General features: G+C 39.7%; 2 protein-coding genes across 3 annotated transcripts in view; one reads left to right on the forward strand and one right to left on the reverse strand.

Annotated features, from left to right (window-relative positions):
• Window positions 1-24,029, reverse strand: part of dock1 (dedicator of cytokinesis 1) — a 239,870-nt gene that overhangs the window by 72,018 nt on the left and 143,823 nt on the right. For both annotated transcript variants that reach the window (XM_084434637.1, XM_084434636.1), the window contains exons 28-29: window positions 7,833-7,934; window positions 6,699-6,793 (exon numbers count right to left, since the gene is read on the reverse strand). In XM_084434637.1, the coding sequence (XP_084290763.1) occupies window positions 6,699-6,793; window positions 7,833-7,934 (197 nt within the window). The remainder of the gene's footprint in view (window positions 1-6,698; window positions 6,794-7,832; window positions 7,935-24,029) is intronic.
• insyn2a (inhibitory synaptic factor 2A) overlaps window positions 15,552-24,029 on the forward strand; it is a 51,478-nt gene continuing 43,000 nt past the window's right edge. Inside the window, exon 1 of the mRNA XM_084434639.1 lies at window positions 15,552-16,001. The gene's annotated coding sequence lies outside the window, so the exon portion shown is untranslated. The remainder of the gene's footprint in view (window positions 16,002-24,029) is intronic.

The raw sequence follows: 24,029 nt of genomic DNA on the forward strand, positions 1-24,029 counted from the left end.
TGACAACAGATAATAAAGTTATTGATCAACTGGCGAGTAACTGGCAAGTTTTATATACTCGCCAAATGCAATTCCGATTCTCATTTATCACTTTGGAAGAGTTCATTTCAGAATAATAATGCTCAAAGCCAGAGAAATGATGGTGTTTTAGGGAGGGCTGTCTGGGTGAAAAGATTAACAATCACACAGAGGAGGAACATTGAGATTACTGCTGATAACCATCAGAGGCTCGGAAACAAAACACCACTTGCAGAGATTAGAGGGGCTTTTTGATACTTCAGATGTTTGATACTCGCTGATGCCAAATAAGTCAGACCGGAAAGAATATGAGCGGCCTGAAGGGTTAATTTGATCCACAGCTGGAGATGTCAGAGGTGCGTGTGGTTTGGAGGTGTTTGGCCCGGCTGATGGAGAACCACTTCACACTGCCAAAGCTCTTTGGCTCATAATAAGATTGGCATCTAAGCCATTACACTTCAGAGCCTTTCAATCTACAAGTGAATAACTTCAGCACACAAACACATAGAAGATAAACCGCAAAACAAAAACACAAGCATGACCAACTTTAAGTCCTGAAACTAGAAATGCATCTGCGTGGCATGTTTCTGCACACCGTCTGATTCTGCTGTCATTTTTTTTATATGAAAACATGGCTCTCGAACCTCAAAACAGTCAGAGAAGTTCAACTCATGAAAAAAAAAGAAAAAAAAAGAAAAAAAGAAACAAACAAAGAGTGTAAAAGATCCCTCATGTGTTTGTGATTCAGGGTTGGTCGATCTGAATGGGACAAAAAAAAAAAAAAAAAACTTTAAAATGTAATAAATAAATACATAATACAATACAATGACATTAGCAATGGTCCAAATAAAAAAAATAAAAAAAAAAAATAAATAATAATAATAAATATATAATACAATAATGACCGCAGCAATGATCAATCTGAATGGCTCAAATAAAATAAATAAACTAAACTATAATAAATAAATAAATAAATATATATAAACATTTATTTTATTTTATAATAAATAAATAAATAAAAACAATAAAAAACTTAAAACTCTGGTCCACACTGAAAGCTGAAAACAATAAAACCCAAGACATTAACACAAGGATTCCTTATACAAGACACATCTATTGAAATAAAACTATTGTGACATTAAACCCCCTTTTGGAGTTTCAAATCTGTATTTTACAGCGAGGACATTTAAAAGAGCACGTCATTCATAACCCATCAAACCATGTGATTCACTCATTCAAACAGGTCAAGCCTGAATCACGAGCAGACGGCACATCTTGAGGAGTCCTTTTGCACTCTTTATTTCGAGTGTTTTTGTAAAGTTCATTCTGAATCACAAGAGGCCTACAACAACAGCAAGCAGCAAGCGAACACAACAAATGTCATCATGTGCAAATTGAGTCTCACTGGCTGAATGGAGAGCAGCTCGCAGACTGAGAATGGTAGATTCTGAGAAAGGTCACTCTCGTGAAACAGCACAGAGAGACCGTGGAAACACGAGAAAGAATCAGCTAGCATCAGAAAGACATGATGTCCTCCGGCAGCACATGGAGGAAGCAGATGAAACGCTGACATCAACAAAGGAGATCTCTGGAGATAAAAATCACAAACTTTATGAGACTTTATGTGGGATAGAGACGGGCTCTTAATAATGCATTGCTAACTTCTGAACCAAAACCATCCCATAAAAATTGCAGTTTACAACGAAAGCACCTCGAGCTCTCCAGGGAACTAGATTTAATCTGTGAAGTTTCTTGAAACTATCCTGAACTACAATGTGTGTTTCTCTCGCCGAGTGCAAATTAACAAAACAATCTCAACACTTCAGCACACTTTATTGTGCAAAACTCTGCAGCTTTTTCAGAAAATGTATTCCAAATGCATTTTAATAAATACTAAATTATATAATTACACACACACACACACACACACACACAAATCAATAACTTTTCCAGCAAAGATGCATTAAATGAATGCATCAAATACGACATTAAATTGGCTGCTGAAAATTTAGCTTGGCTGTCACAGGATTAAATTGCATTATATAAATGTAATAATATGTCACAATATTACTGCTTTTACTCTACTTTTGATAAATGTGTTGGTGAGCATTATACACTTTTTTTTAAAAGCTCAAAACTTTACCAACCTCAAACTTTTGAATGGTAGTGTGTAATATATAATGTCTGGACACATTTCTATGAATATCATGTGAATTTTATTGGTGTGACAGTGGCATTACCTGATTTGCATAATTACTATAATTAACCGGTTGCTAAAACAACACCATCAGCAGGTGCTATTCATTCTTAATGAGAGACATGTTGGGAGAGATAAGTTGAGACAGGTTTTTGAGATAAAGATACGTTTAAAAACTGCAGGATCACATTTTCAGACTAATTTGGGATACTTTTCTGAGAGCTGATGGGAATACAGATCAAAGATGGCAGCTAAACATCAACTTATTTTAAAACTAGCCTAATTCAAAGTCTGCAAAGTTAATCCAGATGAGAAGTGAGAGAGCTTGTGATCTGTGAGGACCGCAACCTTTTTTAGATTTAATGCAACTTGCAAGCCAGAAAAAAAATGGCAACGCATAGAAGTACTGATATATGCACTGTGAATATATATTATGAACACTTAACAGTGAATATTTGCACAGTAAATCTAAATTTCACAGCCTAACATCATAATTATGCGCCTGGTTGATTTTATCGTTTCACACAGTGTTGCGATGTAAAACCGGGAACCTTCTCTTACACATACAGCTCCTTTATCAACGTTAATTCAGCTGGATAAACACAAACATCAGATGATATCTAATCTAGGATTGTCCATTAACTGAGCGCAGGTGGTCTCATTCAACATCACCTGCATTCTGCCATGAAAGCGACTGAAGGTGTTAATCACATCCTGGAAGAAATAGAAACACTATTCCAGGAGTGTTAAGACTGATTCCCAGCAGCTCGCGGTTCAGGCGTTCATAAAGAGCATATATTTAACACCACGACAAGATGCTGCAACAAAACAAAGCATCCCTCGGACCCTCACACAGACTGTGAACATCTAAGTGCCGTTTTATTTTTAGTCATTTTCACAGTATTTATTTATGATGTCTGCATATCACATTGTTAACATCCAAAGTTACACCTCCAGCTATTTCTACTCAACTTGAAAACACAAATGCAAGGCCTTATAGAGAAGTATTGCTCAGGGTATGACATGAACAATAATGTATTAAAATATTAGTTAACTGGAACATTTAATTGAATGTCTGTGATTCATGATGCTGTGTAACATCGCTGTCGGTCAGGAAAGGTAGTCAGAGAGAGATACAGTACGGCTCTTATCCGCCTCCATCAATGACGCCCACTGAGTGCGTTACAGAGAGAGAGACTGTACATTGTGTCTCGTGCACCTGTTGACTCCACTTTCCAGCGCACAGGATGTGATGCGCGCACCTGCAGGGGGTTCTCCATCAGCGCTCCGACACACAGGTGGCTTCTGCCAGACTCTATGAATTCTAATATCAAAGCCTGACCCCCGACCTCTCCGCCAATCAAACCAGGACACGGCAGCTGGCAGCAACACAATTTCAACAGTATTCCTCCACAGTGGAGAGAAGCACAGGAATATATTAGACGCACAAATAAATCAAAACATCAGAGCCGCATATTTCATCCCGCCACGTCTACGATCCCAGCACGGATAGACAGGAAAATTACTGAGAACTTCAGAGAGTATCTGTGCACTGAATCTTATTTCTATCCGGTTTCCTTGAACATCAGAGCTTCTCATCACATTCACTCTTCTGAAGAGCACCGGCCTACTTTATTTACAACAGAAGATAACCAAGAGAAACGAGACGAGAGTGGTGCTTACATGTGCACAAGCCTCCGCCATGAGGATAGAGTGATGCTATAAAGTTAACACAGTGTTCTGGGTGGCTGCATGTGCTATGTGGTCGCTAGGGTGTTATGGGTGGTTGCAAGTAATAAGAACCCCCCCTCAAGTCTCTGTGGCCCTGTTTACGCCTGGGGTTTTGGTCGATCGGGTCACAAGTGGACGACGCTAAATACAGGTGTAAACAGGGGGGGGGAAACGTCTTGAGCTTGTCCGCTTTCGACCATTTTCAGGTAGTCGAAAACGCATTCGACCGGATTGCTTTCATACTGCAAACGCTCATGTGGCCGAATGCGTTCGAACAGCGCAAAAGACTGTCCTCTCTCTCCACATTCTGACCTCATGTGTAAACATTACGGGAAGAGAGCTAGACAGACAGGATTTAAGTTTGGTTTGGTTTGAAGATGAAAATCTTACCAAGCACAATGTTCTCTCACCATTCCTGATTTCTAACACACACTCACAGTGATCGGCGTGGTCTTGTGCAGATATCAGAGGAGAAACGGAAGCTGCTGCTCTTCACATGTTTTTCTGTCATCTCCTTTCAATTGCACGAGCTTATTTTGTCCCTCAGATTGAAAGATCTGAAAAAAAACATTCATTTACCCACCCATAGACCCTCCCCTCGAAGAAATCAGGACAGAAGTGGTTGAAAGTGGACAAAAGAGACGGATTAAAAACACCAGGTGTAAATGTGAATGTTCTTCTACTTGTGATCTATCCTATCAACCAAATCTTAATACCAGGTGTCAACAGAACAGGGCCAGTGATATTCTAGTCTCTAGATATGGCTTGGGTCCCTCCAACAATGCAAGGATTTTTTCCACCTGTTTCTTCATCCACAGTGCAAAAAAAATTAAATAATGGTCTGATCACTTAGTAAAGTAACAGCACACCTGTCCTCACTGTTTTGAAGCATCATGCTAAGTTTGTAAGTGCAAGCTAAGCACCAAAAATAGTTGGTATAAGAATAAGTATGATCAATATTAAGAACTCATGCTTGCCTCAGCAAAAAACGCCAATTACACCGACAAACAAGAAGGTTCAAGGATGCTCGGAAAACTCTCCAAGTCTGCGACAGGAAACTCATGTGTGACTTCCTGCTGGCTGTGAAAACACACTTAACCTTCATCTTCACAGTCACGCTGGACGCGGTTTGGCAGAGGAGTTGAGAAGAGAGGCATGAATAATACACAACAAGAGAAATAAAGAGAGACACACACAAACACACACACCAAGATTCATAATTCATATCTTTCATTTCAGCAGCCGCCACACTTCTGATAGAGCGAGAACAGAGTGAATACACACAGGTGCACACAGAAACGCTACATGCCTGACACACACACACAAACTGATGCTGCACTGATGGGAAAAAAATATTCGCAAACACATTCTTGGCCATTTCTGACTGCTGTTTCTAAGCAACAGCGGCGTGTGTTGAAGGGAGAGAGAGAGTTTGTGTAAGCGATGCTCCCTCTAAGCTGCACGCGTACACGACTGCACATTTCTGATGTTCCTCCAGCGCAAAATTGAAAAAAGAAAATTTGCACAGAAGATTGACTCAAAACTTTGTTGGGGGGGAAACAAGATTTACTGAATCAGAGCTAAATGAATGAACAGCATTTCAACTAGTTCATTTAAGTCAACATGAAACCTCACTGGAAACCAGAAAGTCCTAAAACAGGGCAGACAAAAAGTTTCCAAATGCACAAAAACCCACAGTCTCATCTCAAACAAACAAGCTGTCTTTAGAAAGACAACACATTTTGATATCCAACCAATCTTATCAATAACTATCATCCTGACTCACACACACGAGTTAGTGACGGTAGAGAACACACAGCCCGGTTTCTGCTCTGGCGATTAAAGGGATACTCCACTTTTTTCGGAAATATGCTCATTTTACATCTCCCCCAGAGTTAAACAGTTGAGTTTTACCGTTTTCGAATCCATTCAGCCGAACTCCGGGTCTGACGGTACCACTTTTAGCATAGCTTAGCACAGATCATTGATTCTGATGAGTCCAGTAGCATTTCTTTCAAAATGACCAAAGAGTTTCAATATTTTTCCTATTTAAAACTTGACTCTTCTGTAGTTAAACCGTCTACTAAGATCGACGGAAAATGAAAAGTTGCGATTTTCTAAGCCTATATGACTAGGAACTACTCTCATTCCGGCGTAATAATCAAGGAACTGTGCGGCTGTACCATGAGTGCAGCAGGCGTAGTGATATGACGCAGCGCCTGAAAATAGGTCTAATAGGTTAGACAAACTTAGTCCCGGTCACGTTGGAAGAAGTTACCGAGCTGGGGACTATTTTCAGGCGCTGCGTCATATCATTACGCCTGCTGCACTCATGGTACAGCCGCACAGTTCCTTGATTATTACGCCGGAATGAGAGTAGTTCCTAGCCATATAGGCTTAGAAAATCGCAACTTTTCATTTTCCGTCGATCTTAGTACACGGTTTAACTACAGAAGAGTCAAGTTTTAAATAGGAAAAATATTGAAACTCTTTGGTCATTTTGAAAGAAATGCTACTGGACTCATCAGAATCAATGATCTGTGCTAAGCTATGCTAAAAGTGGTACCGTCAGACCCGGAGTTCGGCTGAATGGATTCTAAAACGGTAAAACTCAACTGTTTAACTCTGGGGGAGATGTAAAATGAGCTTATTTCCGAAAAAAGTGGAGTATCCCTTTAAAGGATCTGACCAACAGAAACAGGTTTTGCCGATGAAGATTTGTTAGCAAACAGCATGAAGCACGTCTACTTACTTATTTTGCATCATGTTCATTATGACCCAGTCAGCAGGATAGACATTCTTTCCGATGAGATCCTTAAACATGATGAACGTCTCCATGAGGAAATCCTATGACAAAACATGAAACATGACAAAAACATACAGAAGGATGAAAATATATTATTTATTTAAATAATTAAAACATATTTATACATAAATACGATTTATATAGTCAAGTCAAGTCAAGTCAAGTCAAGTCATCTTCATTTATATAGCGCTTTTGACAATGTAGATTGTTCCAAAGTAGCCTGGGTTTCCCCATGCTGCCTTGCGCGCAGCACGGTTTTATTCACGCTGCTAGGCAGCCTGGATTCCATGGACCAGATTTTCGCCTCAGCGAGGGGACCAATCACAGAACGGGGAGGGAGCAGCAAGACGATGACGACGTCTATGCGACACACCGAAGCAGTTTGTTTATATCTATTCATACCTTCTACCCTCATGTTTGTCTTGCACAAACGGCAATAGTCGCTGAACGCCATCGTGTACTCTGACCCATCGTCTTCTTCCTCGTCGAATTTCTGTCGCTCTACATAAATCATCTGGTATAATTGAAACGATTGGCTGAGCTACGTACAGGCGCATTTGATAGACATTCGTAGCGCAGAATAAACGGTTCTGGGCATTCGTAAACCACGCCTCAAATACGAGAAAATGAATATGAGACTAGGTCTGACGTTAGCCAGGCTAGTTCCAAAGTGGCTTTACAGTGATAATAGGAAATTAAAGTAACAGAGATTGTTTTGGCTTTACAGCAGCTCTAGAATAAAGTTATTGTCCAGCTAAAGTTAGTTTTGATTGACTGACTTTCCTCGCAACGATCATTAGTTATTAACTTGGGGCCGCTAACACGACACTGTTTTAACAGAAAACTCTTAAGTTCTTTCTGCGCAAACTTCAAAAATGTGAACCCCGTGAGAACGCCAATGGCGTGCACATGCGTATAAACGAGTTCAGTCTATAGGTATGTGCGTTTAAAAAAAACTAAAAACGTTTACTAAAAAGGTACTTCCCCCCCCCCCCACTTAGTATATACACACATATATATGCTACATGTGGGTTGGGAGTAAAGAGTTCCTCATGAAGTTTTTGTTGGCATAGAACTCACCACCACGTCTGTGCGCATCTTCCCAAAGGTGCTGATGAGGTGGGCGTAGTGATAGTCGTCCATCTGCCGCAGAGTGGCGGTCATACAGGCTACGAAACTGCCCTGCAAGGAGACAGACAGACAGATGATCAGTGACAGTACAACACCTACAGCACCTGTCAGTCAAACACTGACAGTTCATGGCTGTCAGGACCAAAGATCGGCTATTAAAGTGCCATAAACCCTTCAATAAGAACCTGACGCACCGTAACAGCCAGGGATTTCACAGAGAAACACAACAAAATTAAAGAGTGCACCAATTCCAGAAAGTTTCTCTCATTAACAGCATTTCTGACAGAAAGTAATGTGGTGAACAGTGAGTGTTTGACATCAATATTTCTCCAATCTGATTACAGCAGTGAGAAACACACAGTGGGAATCTAATGATACTTTCACTTTCCCACAAATGGGAATTGGGAGCAATATAACATGCATTTAACCAGAAACCAATTGCTAAGAGATGAAACGGAGGGGAAAAACTCATTTACAATTCAAAACACAACAAAAAGACAGTAAAACACCTCAAACAAGCAGTGGGAATCAAATCAGCACAGCTTATTATAAAATGGCACATTACCTGATATTCCTGATACTTGATTTTCAAATGTCATTTATGTAACATCAATATAATGAGAAGAAGAGAGTTAAAAACGTATTCATGGCCTCTTATTCAATAAAACCTTAAATAAACTATAAGCAAGCAAAGGCATGGTTGTTAAAAAAAAATTGGAAATTAAGGTGTTGATGGAAGAAACCTCGGCTAACATTATGAGTGGAATTAAGGGGGGGGGGGGGGGGGGGGGGTAATTATAAATGACAACATGTGGCAGTCTTATTAGTTTAAAAGCCATTTCATTCATCTTTGCTCATTTGCAGCCATCTAAGAGGAGGAAGGAAATTTCCAAAAGATTCCACATGAACAAGCACTGTGAATAGCAAGCAGACGCACATGAAGTCTCTGCACTTTGAAAGTGTGACCGGGGCTATTCTGCGTTTCCTCGGCTTGATTTTCATTTGCAAGTGTTTCCTGCAGCGGTAATTAGGTCTGGCCTACATAACTCAGCAGAAACACAACACACAGCGCATGTTCATCACCAGATTCCTCTCATTTTCTCTCTCCATCTCACCTTAAGGAGAAAATACTGAGCAGCAAGTGGTAAAACTGGGGTCTTCTGTGAAAAATTCATGTGCAATACGCTTACACAACTGTAGGAAAAACAACACAAATGCTGTCAGCTGAAGTTACAGTATTTCAGAGGCCGGACAGCACTAAGTTTATTTTCCACGCTGTGTAAAGAACACAGTAAACACAGATAGCTTAGGGCCATGCCGTTCTGCTAATGTGGTTCGATAGCTAATATTTGTGTTAACTGAACATCCTATCTGAGCCTTTGTGTTTGAACAGGACTCATAAATGGCAGACAACACCGGCATCACACACGACACAATATCAATGCTGTGAGGTCAAGATACTCCACCATATCATTTACTGACCTAACTATTAACTTATACTTATATTCACTTAAAACATTGAGTGAGTCCCAGACTCACATTAATGATACATAATAACAGATGAAACCCATTACCAAAGGTGATCTGACAACTGATACATGAAACACTGATACATAGGCTAAAGCTAAGATAAGATAAAACAATTGAATAAATGTTTAATATTTAAAGAGTAAATGAGGATGACCTGAGTGATATGGGTGATGGACGAGTCAGGAATGGAAGCGCCGGCAGAAAAAAAGCCTTGGTAACTGAGAGCCAGAGTCATGCAGCCAAAACTAAATTAAAGCGTGAGTGAACGCCGGATTGAAATGAGTCTGAACCAGCAGCCATTCACGTCTGCAATGAGACACACAGATATCAGTGTGTCCTGCTGTGAGATGAGGAGTGAGGAACAATGACTCTCACTCACTCCCTTCAGCATCTGTGAGCATGCCATTATTCCTGATGAAGGATCCTGGTACTTTACTAGAATATAACAGATTCCTGCTGAGAATTAGTCATGGAGGAATTACACATGATTACGTTTCTCTGCAGTGGAGTCCTTCAACCACCTGACTGCACTTCAGTCTCTACAAGATCTGACAAGACTAAACCTCTACAGTAGATATTACCTGTCCAGTCTCTCTCCATCTCTCACTCTCTGATGGATCAAAGGAAAGAAAATAATTGAAAGGGATGGATGGATAGAAAAAAATAGACGAATCAACAACAACAACAAAAAATTAAAGATGGATGGATGGATGGACGGACGGACGGACAGACGGAACAATAAATGGATGGACGGATGGATGGGTGGAAAATTGGAAGTATGCAGATCTGCATCTCCCAGACTGACTTGAACATAATGAATTAATAGTGCTATGATGGAAGAGGCTTTTAATCATGTTTTAGAGTTTCGATGACAGGTCTCCTAAGCGGATGGGAATCCTGCAGCTGCGATTCACACAAACATCTCAGCAGACAGAGACAAAGCCAGCATCCTCTAAGGTTCATCTCTCCCTTCATCTGTATTGTGCTCCTCAGCCCGTTACCATGGAAACTGTTTTCTTAAGGAGGTCGATCAAATAAAAGTCAGAGAGAAAGAATGAGATCTTCCTGGAGAGTTTCCCCAACTTCAGCTCCTGAGATTCCTCAAGGTCAGTCCGCTCCTGCGGTTCACTCTGCTCAACACGAGGAGCTGATCAACCACACGTAACATGACCAGACATCACTGAAAAGCAACAGAAAAAAAAAAAGAAAAAAAAGTGTATAGGAGTGGCCAACACCTTGGAAAGCCAATCAGAAAACTAATCTGAGCACAAATCAATTACACCACCTTTAACCAAGACATTATGGGCCCTATTTTAACGATCTGAAACGCAAGTATCAAACGCGAAACACAAGTAACTTTGTGGGTGGATCTCGGCTGTTGCTATTATACCGGCGGGATAAATGACTCTTGCGCCCGACACAAATCTAAAATGGGTTGGTCTGAAGTAGCTTCATTACTCATAGGTGTGGTTTGGGCGTAACGTGAAATAAACCAATCAGAGCATCATCTCACATTCCCTTTAAGAGCAGGCGTGCTTGTTCCATGGCGGTTTGCTATTATAACGGTGGATTTGCCAGGCGTACGCCAGGAGCGGATCACAGCCGAGGAGACCGACGTTCTCGTCAGGGCCGTAAAACACAGAGAAGTGACATTGTATGGGGATGGGAGAAACACACCCAAATTAGCTTCAGTTAAACAGACGTATAATAATTTAGGTAAATGTGTAAGCTAGATATGCCTATTTTTTCACATCTTCATGGACACCACAATGATTTCCCTCATGTGGAATATTTTTCCTTGTAATTATGTATGGTTTGCAAAAATGGGAACTGCTACGTCTGTGTAGGGTAGAGAAGCTAAGTGTATGCGCGTTGTGCACACGCTACATTATGGCCAAGCATGCGCCCTTAAAATAGCATCTGAATAACGCGCCACTGACTTTAGACTAGGTTTTTCCTGGTCTGTGGTGGAATTGTTTTCTGAAACTGCAAAATAGCACCAGGGAACGTTTGCGCCGGAACACGCCTCCTCTTTTCGCTGAACCGCCCCCGGGAGCGCAAGTTCATTCCCTAATTTACCGACGTGCGTCTGTGGAGGGAAAAGTCTGCTGTGCGTCGGGTGCAAAATAGGAACGATACATGCGTCGGTGTACAAAGTCAATTGCGCTGGGTGCAAGATAGGGCCCTATAGCTGCAAGCTAATTTGCATACTACTACTATTTTTGTGGAATCCACAACATTGTTTCCATCACACGATACAGTAAACATTTGCAGAGACACCCGATAAATGACCTTCGCTAAGGAGAACTGTACACCTGCAGAACAAAATCTGATATAATATAGCATCATTTACAGCCACAATTTGGCTGCAGCACTTCTTTGCTGTCAATTGAACATCTGCAGAGCGAATGGTGAATGTCAATTAATGTTGCAGCTTTTATGGTCAGAAGTCCCAAAATCCCAAAGCTGACGTTGAATGGAATTCAGCATTCTCCCAAAAAATATACTGTATATTAAACATACTGTATGCAGACTTCAAAAATTAAACAAAAACTACCAGTATTGCCATCTGGGTAGATTCAGAATACTGTTTTAAGACGCAGTACAAAAAAAAAACAGGAAAACAAGAAGGACTGTATGTGATAAAAGAGAGGAGAGAATGTGCGCCAGCTGAACATCTTTCACATCTAATGGTTAAGCATTCTTGCTTCAGGTCGAGTCAGTTTTAGTACAGCACTGGATCGTGTTCATTTACAGCTAAATCACACTAATTAAATAATGGCTTTGTCAGTTACAAATGGAGCCGCCAAGACAGAATCCCTGTCCGCTTAACAGAAGACAAGAGACACCAGCAGGAGCCTGGGAAACATCTGGAGGAACAGCATCTGTGTGACATGCAGACGTCTGACGCAGGAAAAGCCCCTCGCAGGAGAAACACACACTGCAAGAACTATAGCAATCTTAAACAGACTCCACTTACAGGACTAAGCTGTAAAATTGATGTCATAAATATGAGCACATTAACATATGACTGAACACATTCACACATTTGCACGGTTAAGGGATCCATTAGAGATTAATGTTTTGCTAGAAAAAAAATCAATGTTAAACAAATATGATAAATTGGAAAAAAGGGTGGAAAATGGTCATGAAAAATGAAATAATGCCTGTTTTGGTGCAAGAAATCATTACTATTACTATAATTGGACATCAGAGGGAAAAAATGAAATGCTAATGCAGAATATGGACCATTGAATTTGTAAAGGACGTCTGGTGTTTATACAGCAGCATTTTCAGTATGTATCTACCAAGCGAAACGCCTGGTTTACATTTGTTTTCAGAGGTGCAGAATGGATGATCAATAATCCAGATGGAACATACATATCTATAGATACCTCAGACTATCCCATTTGCCAAATGAAATGTCCAGCCAGAACCTTGTCCAGAGTCCTTAAGACATTCACATGTGTGCGAGATGGTGTTTGGCTTAGTTCATTTTACATCCAATGGGTTTACCTACGGTAGAATTTCCAACCGGGTTACAGTTACAGCTCAGAGAAAGTTAGTGCTTTTATCAGAAAACATGTGGATAATATTTTATCAACATTTTAGCGATTGTGGACAGACTACAGACACAAGGCTGAATAAAAGACGTGCAAACACACTCTCAACATGAGGAATGGAGTCTGGAATCAGAGCAGATTTTAGCAGCTCCTGTTTTAAGCTCTTAATTAAGCCAGAAGGGATGAGGTTTGTAAACGACATGCTCGTCTGAGAAAGATTCTGCCCTGGAGAGGAACGGAGATTACCTCACATGCACCTGCTGGTCATTAGTACGGCATGGAACAAAAAAATACACTCATATAGTGTTAGGTCACTATTGACTGATCTATAAAAAAGTAATTTCATTAGTACAGGCTTTTATCCAAAGTGACTTACAGAACACATTACTCAAGTGCACCGTTTTCTAAATGTTTTAGTCATTTAGTTTTCCATTTTTATTATTTTGTAAACATATCTATTTAGATTTTTTAGTTTTAGTTAAGTACATCAAGATATGAAAAAAAAGTTATTTCAGTTAATATTTATTTTAACTTCAAGTAAAAATTGTAAGGTTTTATTTTCAGTTAATAACCCTGCATATATCGATTCGCTCACAAATCGGAAATCACCGCAGTATCCAAGCAAGTTTTACTTTCCACAAGAGCAATATCTAGCTAATTCAATATTTTAGAGCTTTCATGACTTTTCCAGGCCTGAAAAAGTTCCTTAAAATGTCTCGGTTTTTCATGAAAGTGGGAATCCTGAGCTTCGGCCACGACATCACTGCACCCAGGTGGAATCTGCTGACTTGTGTTCATTTATTTATGCTGAAAGATTTGATGGTCACGCTTTAATGATCAAAGTTAAGCGGAGAGTATTGCACAATGAAAGCACAATCAAATTAGTCAAACTATTTAATAAACCAACACATGTTAAATTTTGTAGGCAAAGAAAACATGAGGGTCTTCACATCACCGCGGATAATATAGAGCTGCAACAGCAGTGGTGACAGGTACGTGTGAAGCCGTGAGAGAGAGAGTGTGTGTGTGTGTGTGTGTCAGGAGATGGAAGTTCAAAGCCGTTTGTTCGGGGAACTGAATTTCCTGTTGATGGTGCTCGGTGAGGTTCACACGCTTTGATTTCAGTCATAATGGTTGGACAAGACCTGTGGAATAAGGGCTGTCGAATCCTGATGGTTACACAAAGGTTGAAAATAAAACTCACTCTCTCCCTATTTGCATGTGTGCATACGTATAAGCACAAAACTGAAGAAAATAATGACAGAACTGACTTTAGATGCTGATTCAACTAAATCCATGCTATGTCAAGCCTCAAAGAGGCCATTCGGTGGTGTGGCCTTACCAGCGGCTAGGACAATAAAATCAATGTGTGCCGTGTCAGCAGAATGTATTTTCCTCCTAGTGGCCCTTATGAGGGCAGATTTAAGAATAAAACAAAGAGAGAATAATATGAAGAAAGAAAGAAACGCTGTGTAGAAGAACCGGACTATCACTGATCAACTATTAAAGAGTCATCATTTAAATCACCCTCATGTAATTTCATACCTGTACGACCTTCTTTCTCCCATCAAACGCAAAAGATGAATATCTCAATGGGGTCCAATGTTGTGTGAACACAATGAACAAACATGAGGGTGAGTAAATGTTCTCAGAGAGATCTTTATGAAACGTCTCAAACAAAACTCTAGCTTTGAATATATTTCATTAACTTTGTCAAATCCCAGTCCTTCCTCAGGTACTGTTTCCCAGTAGACTGACACTTTTCTTTTGCTGCAAGTCTATCTGAAATAACGTGGTGACATGATCTGAAACTATAGTACGTAACTACATCACAGTCATTTATGCACACTTAACGACTAGCTGAACCATTCTAAGACTGAACTGAACACACAACTGCTGGAGCACATTTTAAACACACACTGAACGCAACCGTCTCTGACTCGCCGCGTTTGGGCATAATCAGTCGTAAGTATCAAATTACATTCATAATCGGCCTTACGGTCGTTGAGTGTGTCCCCGGCTTTAGTTACAGAAACAATCACATTAGATTGTCATCAGCCATGATCACGCATTCAATATCACCATGGCATAAAGAGGAATGTGTTAATGTCAGAATGCCACAACTGATCAATCAAATTCCAGAGATCCAAATGATAAATAAATGCAAAAGCCAAGATAAATGAGGTTTCTCTCTTTCTCACAATAAGTGACACACACACACACACAAATATGCAGCTGTTTTCAACATTGATAATTATAATAAATGTTTCTTGAGCAGCAAATCAGCATAATGGAATGATTTCTAAAGGAATATGTATATATGTTTTTCTTTAATTTAGCATTATATCGAAGGAAATACACTATAAAAATAAATTCAATGAAATATAAATAATAAAAAAAAACATGTAAATGTGTAAATCAGCAGGTCACCACATGACCTAAAGCTGGATTTTCCTGACAATTCCCCTCCTCCCTCTCTCTCTCTCTCTGCTTTGCTGTCTTCCACCCCGCCTCCTCGCTCTCTCTCTCTCCCTGTGTGTGTGTGTGTGTGTGTGTGTGTGTCGCTGGGTCTCTCAGTTCTTGGAGCGGCTGGTTCAGGATGGATGTCTCATGTGCGCACATGCCATCGCTGAGTGCTGGACCCCACTGCAACCCGTCGGCAGTGTGCGCGTGAGTGTGTGAGTGTGAGTGTGTGTGTGTGTGTGTGTGTGTATGCGTGTGAGAGAGGGAGAGAGTTGCGGGGGAGTGCCGGTCGGGTGAAGACGCGTGCTGTGAGTTTGCGTGTGTGTTTTGGGGCAGATCTCAGTGGAATCTCTCACGCTGGATGTGTAAGGATCACGGCAGGACCGACTGACCGTACGTGCGCTCTCACGGAGAAACTTCCAACATGGCAGACCCTCTCTCTGGACTCACATCAGCTCTCGCGCCCTGACGGACCCCTGCTGTGCTGAGAGGGAAGACATGTGCTGGTCATCTCTCCCTCACCTTCATCATCATCATCGCCACCACTGATCCGAGGCTGGAGGTGAGTCTCTGCGTTTGAGCTCAGGGCTGGACTCATAGAATCACTTTAACCTCCTGGAAATGTACATGTAATAATTTCGGCTGGAAAATTCTCGATCTTCTCGAGAAAACATGAATTCGCAAGAAACTTGTGCACAAAAGTTGATTTGAGAAAATATGGCAAGTGCTGCATTGAAGAACCTGATCAGAACAAACACAGAGAGCTCATCTGATCCTGTGGCGTTTCAATGCTTCAGATCATCAGATCCTGTGGTCCTCGCAATGCTTCATTTAGCATTATTATAATCTTTTTATTTCAACCCACGCACAGAGAGAGAGAGAGAGAGAGAGAGACAGCTTATGGTGGTCTGAACTGTAAAACACTCGCTGGATTTAGAAACTGTGTTTTCAGGCTGTAGGTTAAATCATGGACAGCATTAAAGGACTAGTTCACTCAGAAATGAACATTTGGGCATCGGTTTCTCACGCTTGTGTCGTTTCAAATCTATATGACTTTCGTTTTTTCTGTGAAACGCAAAATGAGATGGTTAGCTGAATGTTCATGCTGCTCTTTTACATACAATAGAATGAACAGGAACATAAGCTGTTGACCTCCTAAAAAAGGAGACCATAAAAGTAGATGTGCATCAGGGGGGGCGATATGGCAAAAATAGATCACGATTTTTTGCATTAAAATCATGATTCACGTTTTTATCTCCATTCTTTTTCATGTTGGTTTTACTATTTTGCAAGTGACTGAGCATTACAGCCAAACTAATGTCCCTATTTTAAAAACAAAGCCTTACAAGGTAACAAAATATGAAATAAAATAAAAAAGGCAGACATTTAGGCCAAAGTGGCCGAAGATAAAAATCGTTGTCATTATTTTCTTTGTTATTAAAAAATAAGAACACCGATAAACACATTACATATACACAACATAATATACAAATGAAATACACAATGCTTTATTTTTCCAGCTACAGTAGGTGTGTTTAACAGAAGCATTCAAGAAAGAACAAATATAAACATAAAACACTAGACAGACTTCACTGTATGAATTATACAATGATTCTTATTAAAGTTCTCAGTCAAGAGCAGTGAGTGATTTTCTCTCTGTGTTTTGTTGTTTTATTAACATTAAAGGGATAGTTTCCACAAACGAAAATTCTGTCATCATTTGCTCTCTCAAGTTGTTTTAAACCCAAATAAAGTTTCTTTCTTCTGTTGAAAATAAAATCTATTTTAAAGAATACAGGTAACCAAACAGTTGCTGGTCCCCAGTGACTTCCATAGTATATGTTTTCCTACTATGGAAGTCAATGGGGACCAGCCACTGTTTTAGATCGGTGTTTATTTGACAGTATTAGCGCAATAAGACTCGAAAGATAACTTAGTCCAGTAACCAGGTGCTGTTTGTCAGGCTTTAAGTGCCAGTGTGCTTCGGGTGTACGCGCTTCGAATAGCTCATGTTAGACCAGCGTATCAGCTAGCGAATGAAATGTTTAACGTGAAATGAAATGTGCAAATACTGAACTTTTGTGAATTGCGGTGTCCCGTGAGTGTAACTCTACCTCTGCGTTAACATGTGATGTGAAAGTAGGTAGCATTGTACAGTATGTTATTAGCATAATAAACAGTCAGCAAAATATGATCTAAATGTCATTATCAGGAAAATCCCAGAAAATATAGAGATATAACTTTTTCGTCAATATCACATCCCCTGAATGTAATTTACTAGAGGTTCTGAGAAAAAAAATTATCTATTAAAAATCTTTAATTAATCTAAATTAATTATAAAAAAAAAAATCGTTTGAATGGATGATTCAATGACTCACTCATAAATACTTTGTTAATTTGATTATTGGATTTTTTTTACTAAATCTCTTGAATGAATGATTCAATGACATACATTTTTTAACAGTGACTTATCGCCACCTACTGGTGTAATGATGCAATTATTTAAATTATTATTTGAAGCGCTGTGTTACTTTCTAAAGGTGCTTCCTCTATTTTGAGCGCTACTAAACTTGTATCCCAGTTCTCCAGAAATAATGATACTGTGTGTTTGTGAAGCGGTTTCTTGACAGATGCTCTCTCTGGATCAGCGGCAGCGCCGACACAGATTTAAATGTTCCGGTGTGATTTTGTCAAAGGTTTAACAGACACAAGCAAATCATTGTCACTTAGTTATGAGATTGTGTGGGTGTTTGATCTTTTAACGATTACTCGTGCAGCCCTAGTTACAACGGATTTCTATTTAAAATAAATCCTGTTCTTTTGATCTTTCTATTAAAATCAAAGAATCCTGATTAATCATGACTTCCATACAAATTCTCAAACGTCACTAATGTATATTCAAATCTACCATATCTAGACCCGGTGTGTGGCAAGTTTGACGTCAGTGATGCCTAACAGCGTTTGGTTCTTGCGTGTCTCCATGCAAATGAGCTTTGAGAGTTACAGCGGTCGCTAGATGCTTTCATTGAAAAAAGCGAGACAAAAAGAGCTGTGTAAACATTCTGCATTATGTTCCAGAAAACAAATCAAGTCATACAGGTTAACAGCAACATGAAGGTGACTAAATGGTGGCAGGATTTGGATTTTTAGGTGAACTATTTCTTTAAAAGTGTCAGGTGCTCAACCTCCCTGATGAACGACAGACCCGTGAGAAGAGCGTAATGGAGATGAATAATGCCTGTTAGCGCAAGAGACAGAAACCCACCAGCCACACGCGAGTCAAATGCTCACGAACACACACTTTCCTCAGACAAGCATGACATTCTGATGCAGAAACACTTCCATATATAAAACGGAGAGGGAGAGAGAGAGAGAGAGAGAGAGAGAGAGAGAGAGAGAGAGAGAGACTGAGTGAGAGCATGAGAAGAAAAAGTTATCTGGGTTCTACCTGAAGGATCACGACTGTCTTTCAATTGGCTGTTTTTGAGACACTCCCATCCTAAATTTACCTCCTAGACTAGACACCATCAGAGAGAGAGAGAGAGAGAGAGAGAGAGAGAGAGAGAGAGAGAGAGAGAGAGAGAGAGAGAGAGAGAGAGAGAGAGAGAGAGAGAGAGAGAGAGAGAGAGAGAGAGAGAGAGAGAGAGAGATGCATACTGCATGCTGACTGCATTATGATGGGCAATCACCAACAGTATAACTGGTGAATCTCAGAAATGACTGGGTCATATTTCATAAAAAAAAAAGAAAGCCGTTTATAAAATAACATTTTATTTTGATTGCATTTATGTATGTATTATTTTACATTACAGAATAGACTTAACTAAATCAGTTTATATTTATAATAATTGTATAAAAAAATAAAAATACACACACATTATAGAATTATATGTTTGCTAAATAAATATATAGTATTACAAATAATAATGTTGTATTATAATAATGAGAATTGGAACAAATTTAAATGTACTTAAACATTTATTCTATTCATTTTGGGTTGAACTCTGACTACATAGTCTCACTCATTCTGTGCAAATAATCATCCATGATAGTTAAATATACAAGACATTCAACCAACAGTCAGGAATTCAATATCTTAAGGTATGCTGCAGGACAAAACACATCATCACACATTCTATGGTTGATCATTCTCACAGACAGCCACAGAAATCAAGTTCATGGCCAACACTAAAGCATGCAAAGTTTCAGGTCACAGAACTTGGCATTGAAAGGAAATTCTTGGCCCTATATTCAGAGCTGCACTTGAAATGCATTAAGAATCATTTTGCAATCAGATCGTGACTCCCGAGTCGTGAGGTGCCTAAAGACTCCCAAGTCGTCTTCTTCACCTGTCTCACACACAGAAACAGCAGCACTGGCCGTGAGGAAGCCAGATGTTGTCTTTCATGTGGTAATGGGTTTATTACGAGTCTGTTCGCTCACTGTTCAAACCCAGAGAGGAAGAGAGATCACAACATGCCTGGAATAATGAAGAGACTCGGGAGTCTGAAAAGCATTTGATATGCCAATCTCTGCCTTTGACAGACTTTTGATGTGAGGCCTGGTCCACATCGCAACTACTCTGGCCAAGAACTGCCCGCTTAGACAGGAAGAAACCATCTAACCAAAGTTAAAGGCTCTTTTTGTGACGTTAGGGGCATTTCAGATAACTTTGAGAAGTCTGAACATATAGGCGTTCTCAAGCATCTCATTTATCTACTATTAATGCATCAAACTAAATTCTGATTTTCATATCCATCCATCCATCCATCCATCCATCCATCCATCCATCCATCCATCCATCCGAGCTCTTTAACTGTCGTCAAAGCATTCATAAGGGCAAAACATTTGTGAATGCGAATGCTAAAGACATTTCTATCTACGCAAGCTTGATCCTGTGTTGAAATATGCCAGCATTATATTGTCATAATTGCTGCAAATGCTCTATGGTCTCCTATAGTCAGTTTTCTACATCAGACCATCTACTGCCATGACAGAGCATCAGTTTAAAGACAATCCCATGCAAGTTAGTTCAGGTAGTTAAACCGCTGACATGTTTCTAGCAGCTACCTGAAACACATCAGATGAACGTGAATCTACACTCTTAAAAAATAAAGGCTGCAAAAGGGGAGTTTTGCAGTGATGCCACAGAAGAAGCATTTTTAGTTCCCCAAAGAAACTTTCAAAGAACAGTTCTTAAAACAACCATGTTGTTTTTCTTAGTGTGAAGAATATTTTGAAAATATAAATAACTGTTTCCCACTATAAAGTCCCTTTTGTGCCATGGAAAAAGTTATATGGATGTTAAAAGGTGAACAGGACCAATAAAGAACCTTTATCAGGAATGTGACCAGGTAAAGGTGGTGGTCATGCTCAATGGTAAAAGCTTCTTTGCTTTCACCATCGAGTATTTATTTCGGTGGAAAACCACATGGAGACCTTAATGCTTCTCTTTGTTGAGAACAGATTTATAAAAGATTCAAATTACATAAATAAAAGATGGTTGGCGTACACAAATGCAAATGATAAGCGACTCAAACACACAGCACTTGCAGAGAAGTGTTTACTGTGAATCGAAAACTGCAAATGAACAGCGCTGTGCTTTACTCTGAAACACGCAGAGCGTCAGACTATATAATTAAATAATTACATCACAACCATTGCGATTTGATGATCACACTAAGCCATATCACATTCTCAAAACCATTCATTATCAAAATTCATAAAAAAAAAAAAAATGTTTCCAGGCAACTGGCAAGTAACAGTTTCAATGCCTTTTTACTCGCATTTGGCGCTTTGAACCCTGGCTAACAAGCTATGCGTGTCCTGCATGAAATAAATGTAGTAGAAAAGGTAATACTTTGCAGATGATTTAGTAATTGGCCCTATCGTGGATTCTCAAACGGTATCGTGGCCCTACCTTTCTTGGATTTACGCAATTCACGCAGTCACTTTTAAGGTCGGAAAATATGGAAATCCGAATAAATACGGAAAAACCACATCCCCGATTTATTTTTAATAGCGTAGCCAAACAGTACAGCATTCAGGCACACACCAACTACTATACACTGTATGCAGTTTTGCACACGCCTAGTAAAAAACCAGGAAGGAAAGCATGAAGACCACAAAGATAATGCATTTATCCAGGGCACCTTGTGTGCATCTAAGAACACACATGAACAAACACACTGATGTGTTGAGCACAATGTGCATGTTCTGGTTATCTCCAGCAGCAAACAATTTACAGAGGACACATCTGCACCACTGCACACCTTAATAAACCACACTGCATTAGACATCACAGGTAATGTTTGTCTTATTTCAATGTATAGCTGGAGGACAGTCACACAATGCATCCCTCATTCTTCCTGAATGGACTCAATGTCTCTGCCTATTTCTGGGAAATAAGAGTGGTGTGGGTAATGGAAGCAGTCTGAAGCTCCACAGAGAGCCTCTCCATGACATTCACTGACAGACAGAGAGATAGCGGCTGCTAAATGCACTGCAGTACAGTTACATGTGATTCTGTACACTATCTGTGCAGCAAAGTCGTGGTTAAACATCGACAAGAACCTTATTCAGAAACGTTTAAGCATCATTTATCAGGTGGTATATGCTTGTATTATTTGTGTGTGAGATGTTTTACTACTCCGCGTTGAGTCAGATACAGTTCCCCGAACACCAGCGACTTCCTCAAAATACTGCAGGTCTATCAGAGCTGAATACTAAATAGAGTAAAAGCTCTCAGCAAAGCCAGAGAAGAAATGCGTTCAGGGTCAGCGGGGCAGCTCAGGTTCTGACCATTCATTTGCAGCCCTAAACTCACACTTTCATTTGAGACGTTCATTGTTAACATTAAGAAACATCGTCAGATAATATAATGCTTTTCGACATGACATATATGCATGCTGATCGCTGTCAATGTCATGGCACTTTGTTTCATACGTTTCATAAATGAACATATTTAGATGTCAAGTGATGCATGAGTGTTGTGTCTTTACCCGTGTTGTGATCTCGCAATCTGAACTGAATGTGATGAAATCAAGAGAAAAACAGATCATGCACAGCTAATAAACTTTCCATATCTTTCTATTGATTTGTCCTCATAAGCTGCACACAAACATAACCAGTGTAGTCCGATTCATAAGCAAATTACTCTTCAGAGACGATTCCTTTAAGTGAATAAAACACATACAGCACAATTGGCATAGTCCAATTCAGAAACAAATGACTCTTGAGAAGATCTAATTTAGTGCTGCACGATTAATCATATCGCAATCGCAATCGCGATGTCAAGCCTACGCGATTATATGACGCAAAATGCTGCGATTTTATATTAAATAAACAAATTAGCGCTGTTAACGCACTTATTAATGCAAATGCTTTTAAACCATTCATCCGCGATAAGACATAATAGAACGAGCCGCCTGTGAATGTCCTCCTGACACACACACACACACACATGTACACACACACACACACACACACACACACACACACACACACACACACACACAGATAGACGCGCGCCAGTATCAAGTTCTCTTTCGCGGTAGAACGAACAACACACATGTATGCCAAAATGAACGCGCTGCCTGTGAATGTCCTGACTGTGACAGACAGAAAGACTCGCGCTAATATCGTGCGTGCGCACAAAACAGCATGACAGAATACAGTTCTCTTTAGAGCTTGAACGAACAATAACACACACAATTATGCAAAAATGTCTTTTTGTCGAGTGTCTTCATAACATAAGAGTAGTCTTATGATGAACACGAAGAGTTGTGATAACTCGTGAAAGAATGAGGCGCGTGTGAGATCCGCGTCTCTGACAGCGGCTGGTCTTAAAGGGACAGTACAGTAGCCACAAATTACATCTGTCGCTAAAGTTATTATTATTATTATTATTTTTTTATTTTATTTATTTTTTATTATTTTTTTTCTTTAACCTAACATGTATGGTTATATGTACTCTTGTATGTAAATTATGTTTTGTTCTTGTTAAAATGCAAAAAAAAAAAAAAAATCTGTCGCTAAAGTTAATCAAAGAACAAAGGGAACAGAGAAAAACACTAACTGCTCTTGACTAAAGAACTTTTTTCTTTAGGCTGATTATCACTAATCTGTCTGTGCATTTATTTTCCTTGAGAACCAAGCAAGTTGACTCATGAAACCATTTGTTTATTATATCGCATATCGCAATCGTAATCGCAATATTGACCTCAATTATCGCAATATGACATTTTCCCCAAATCGTGCAGCCCTAATCTAATTAATGAATCATTCGACTTCCAAATCCATCCATCCATTCTTTTCTTCCATTAAATTTTTTCCCTTTGATTTGTCTACTTTTTTCCCCATCCATCCACCCATCAATCATGAATGTTCTTGATTCATGAATGTTCCTATTTTAGTTGCACATCTCTGAAAATGAAAGTGATCCGTTTATCCATCATTTCATTAATTTGTGTACACTGGAACAGTCCGAAATGTCTTGATCTACAGAGCTTCAATGAGGTCGTGTGGCTTACCTTAATGGTTAATGAATGTCTAACTAGCAGGGCACATCTGATCTCTCAGCTCTCAGAGC

Source organism: Rutilus rutilus (assembly GCF_951802725.1).
Source record: "Rutilus rutilus genome assembly, chromosome: 16".
Lineage (NCBI taxonomy): Eukaryota > Metazoa > Chordata > Actinopteri > Cypriniformes > Leuciscidae > Rutilus > Rutilus rutilus.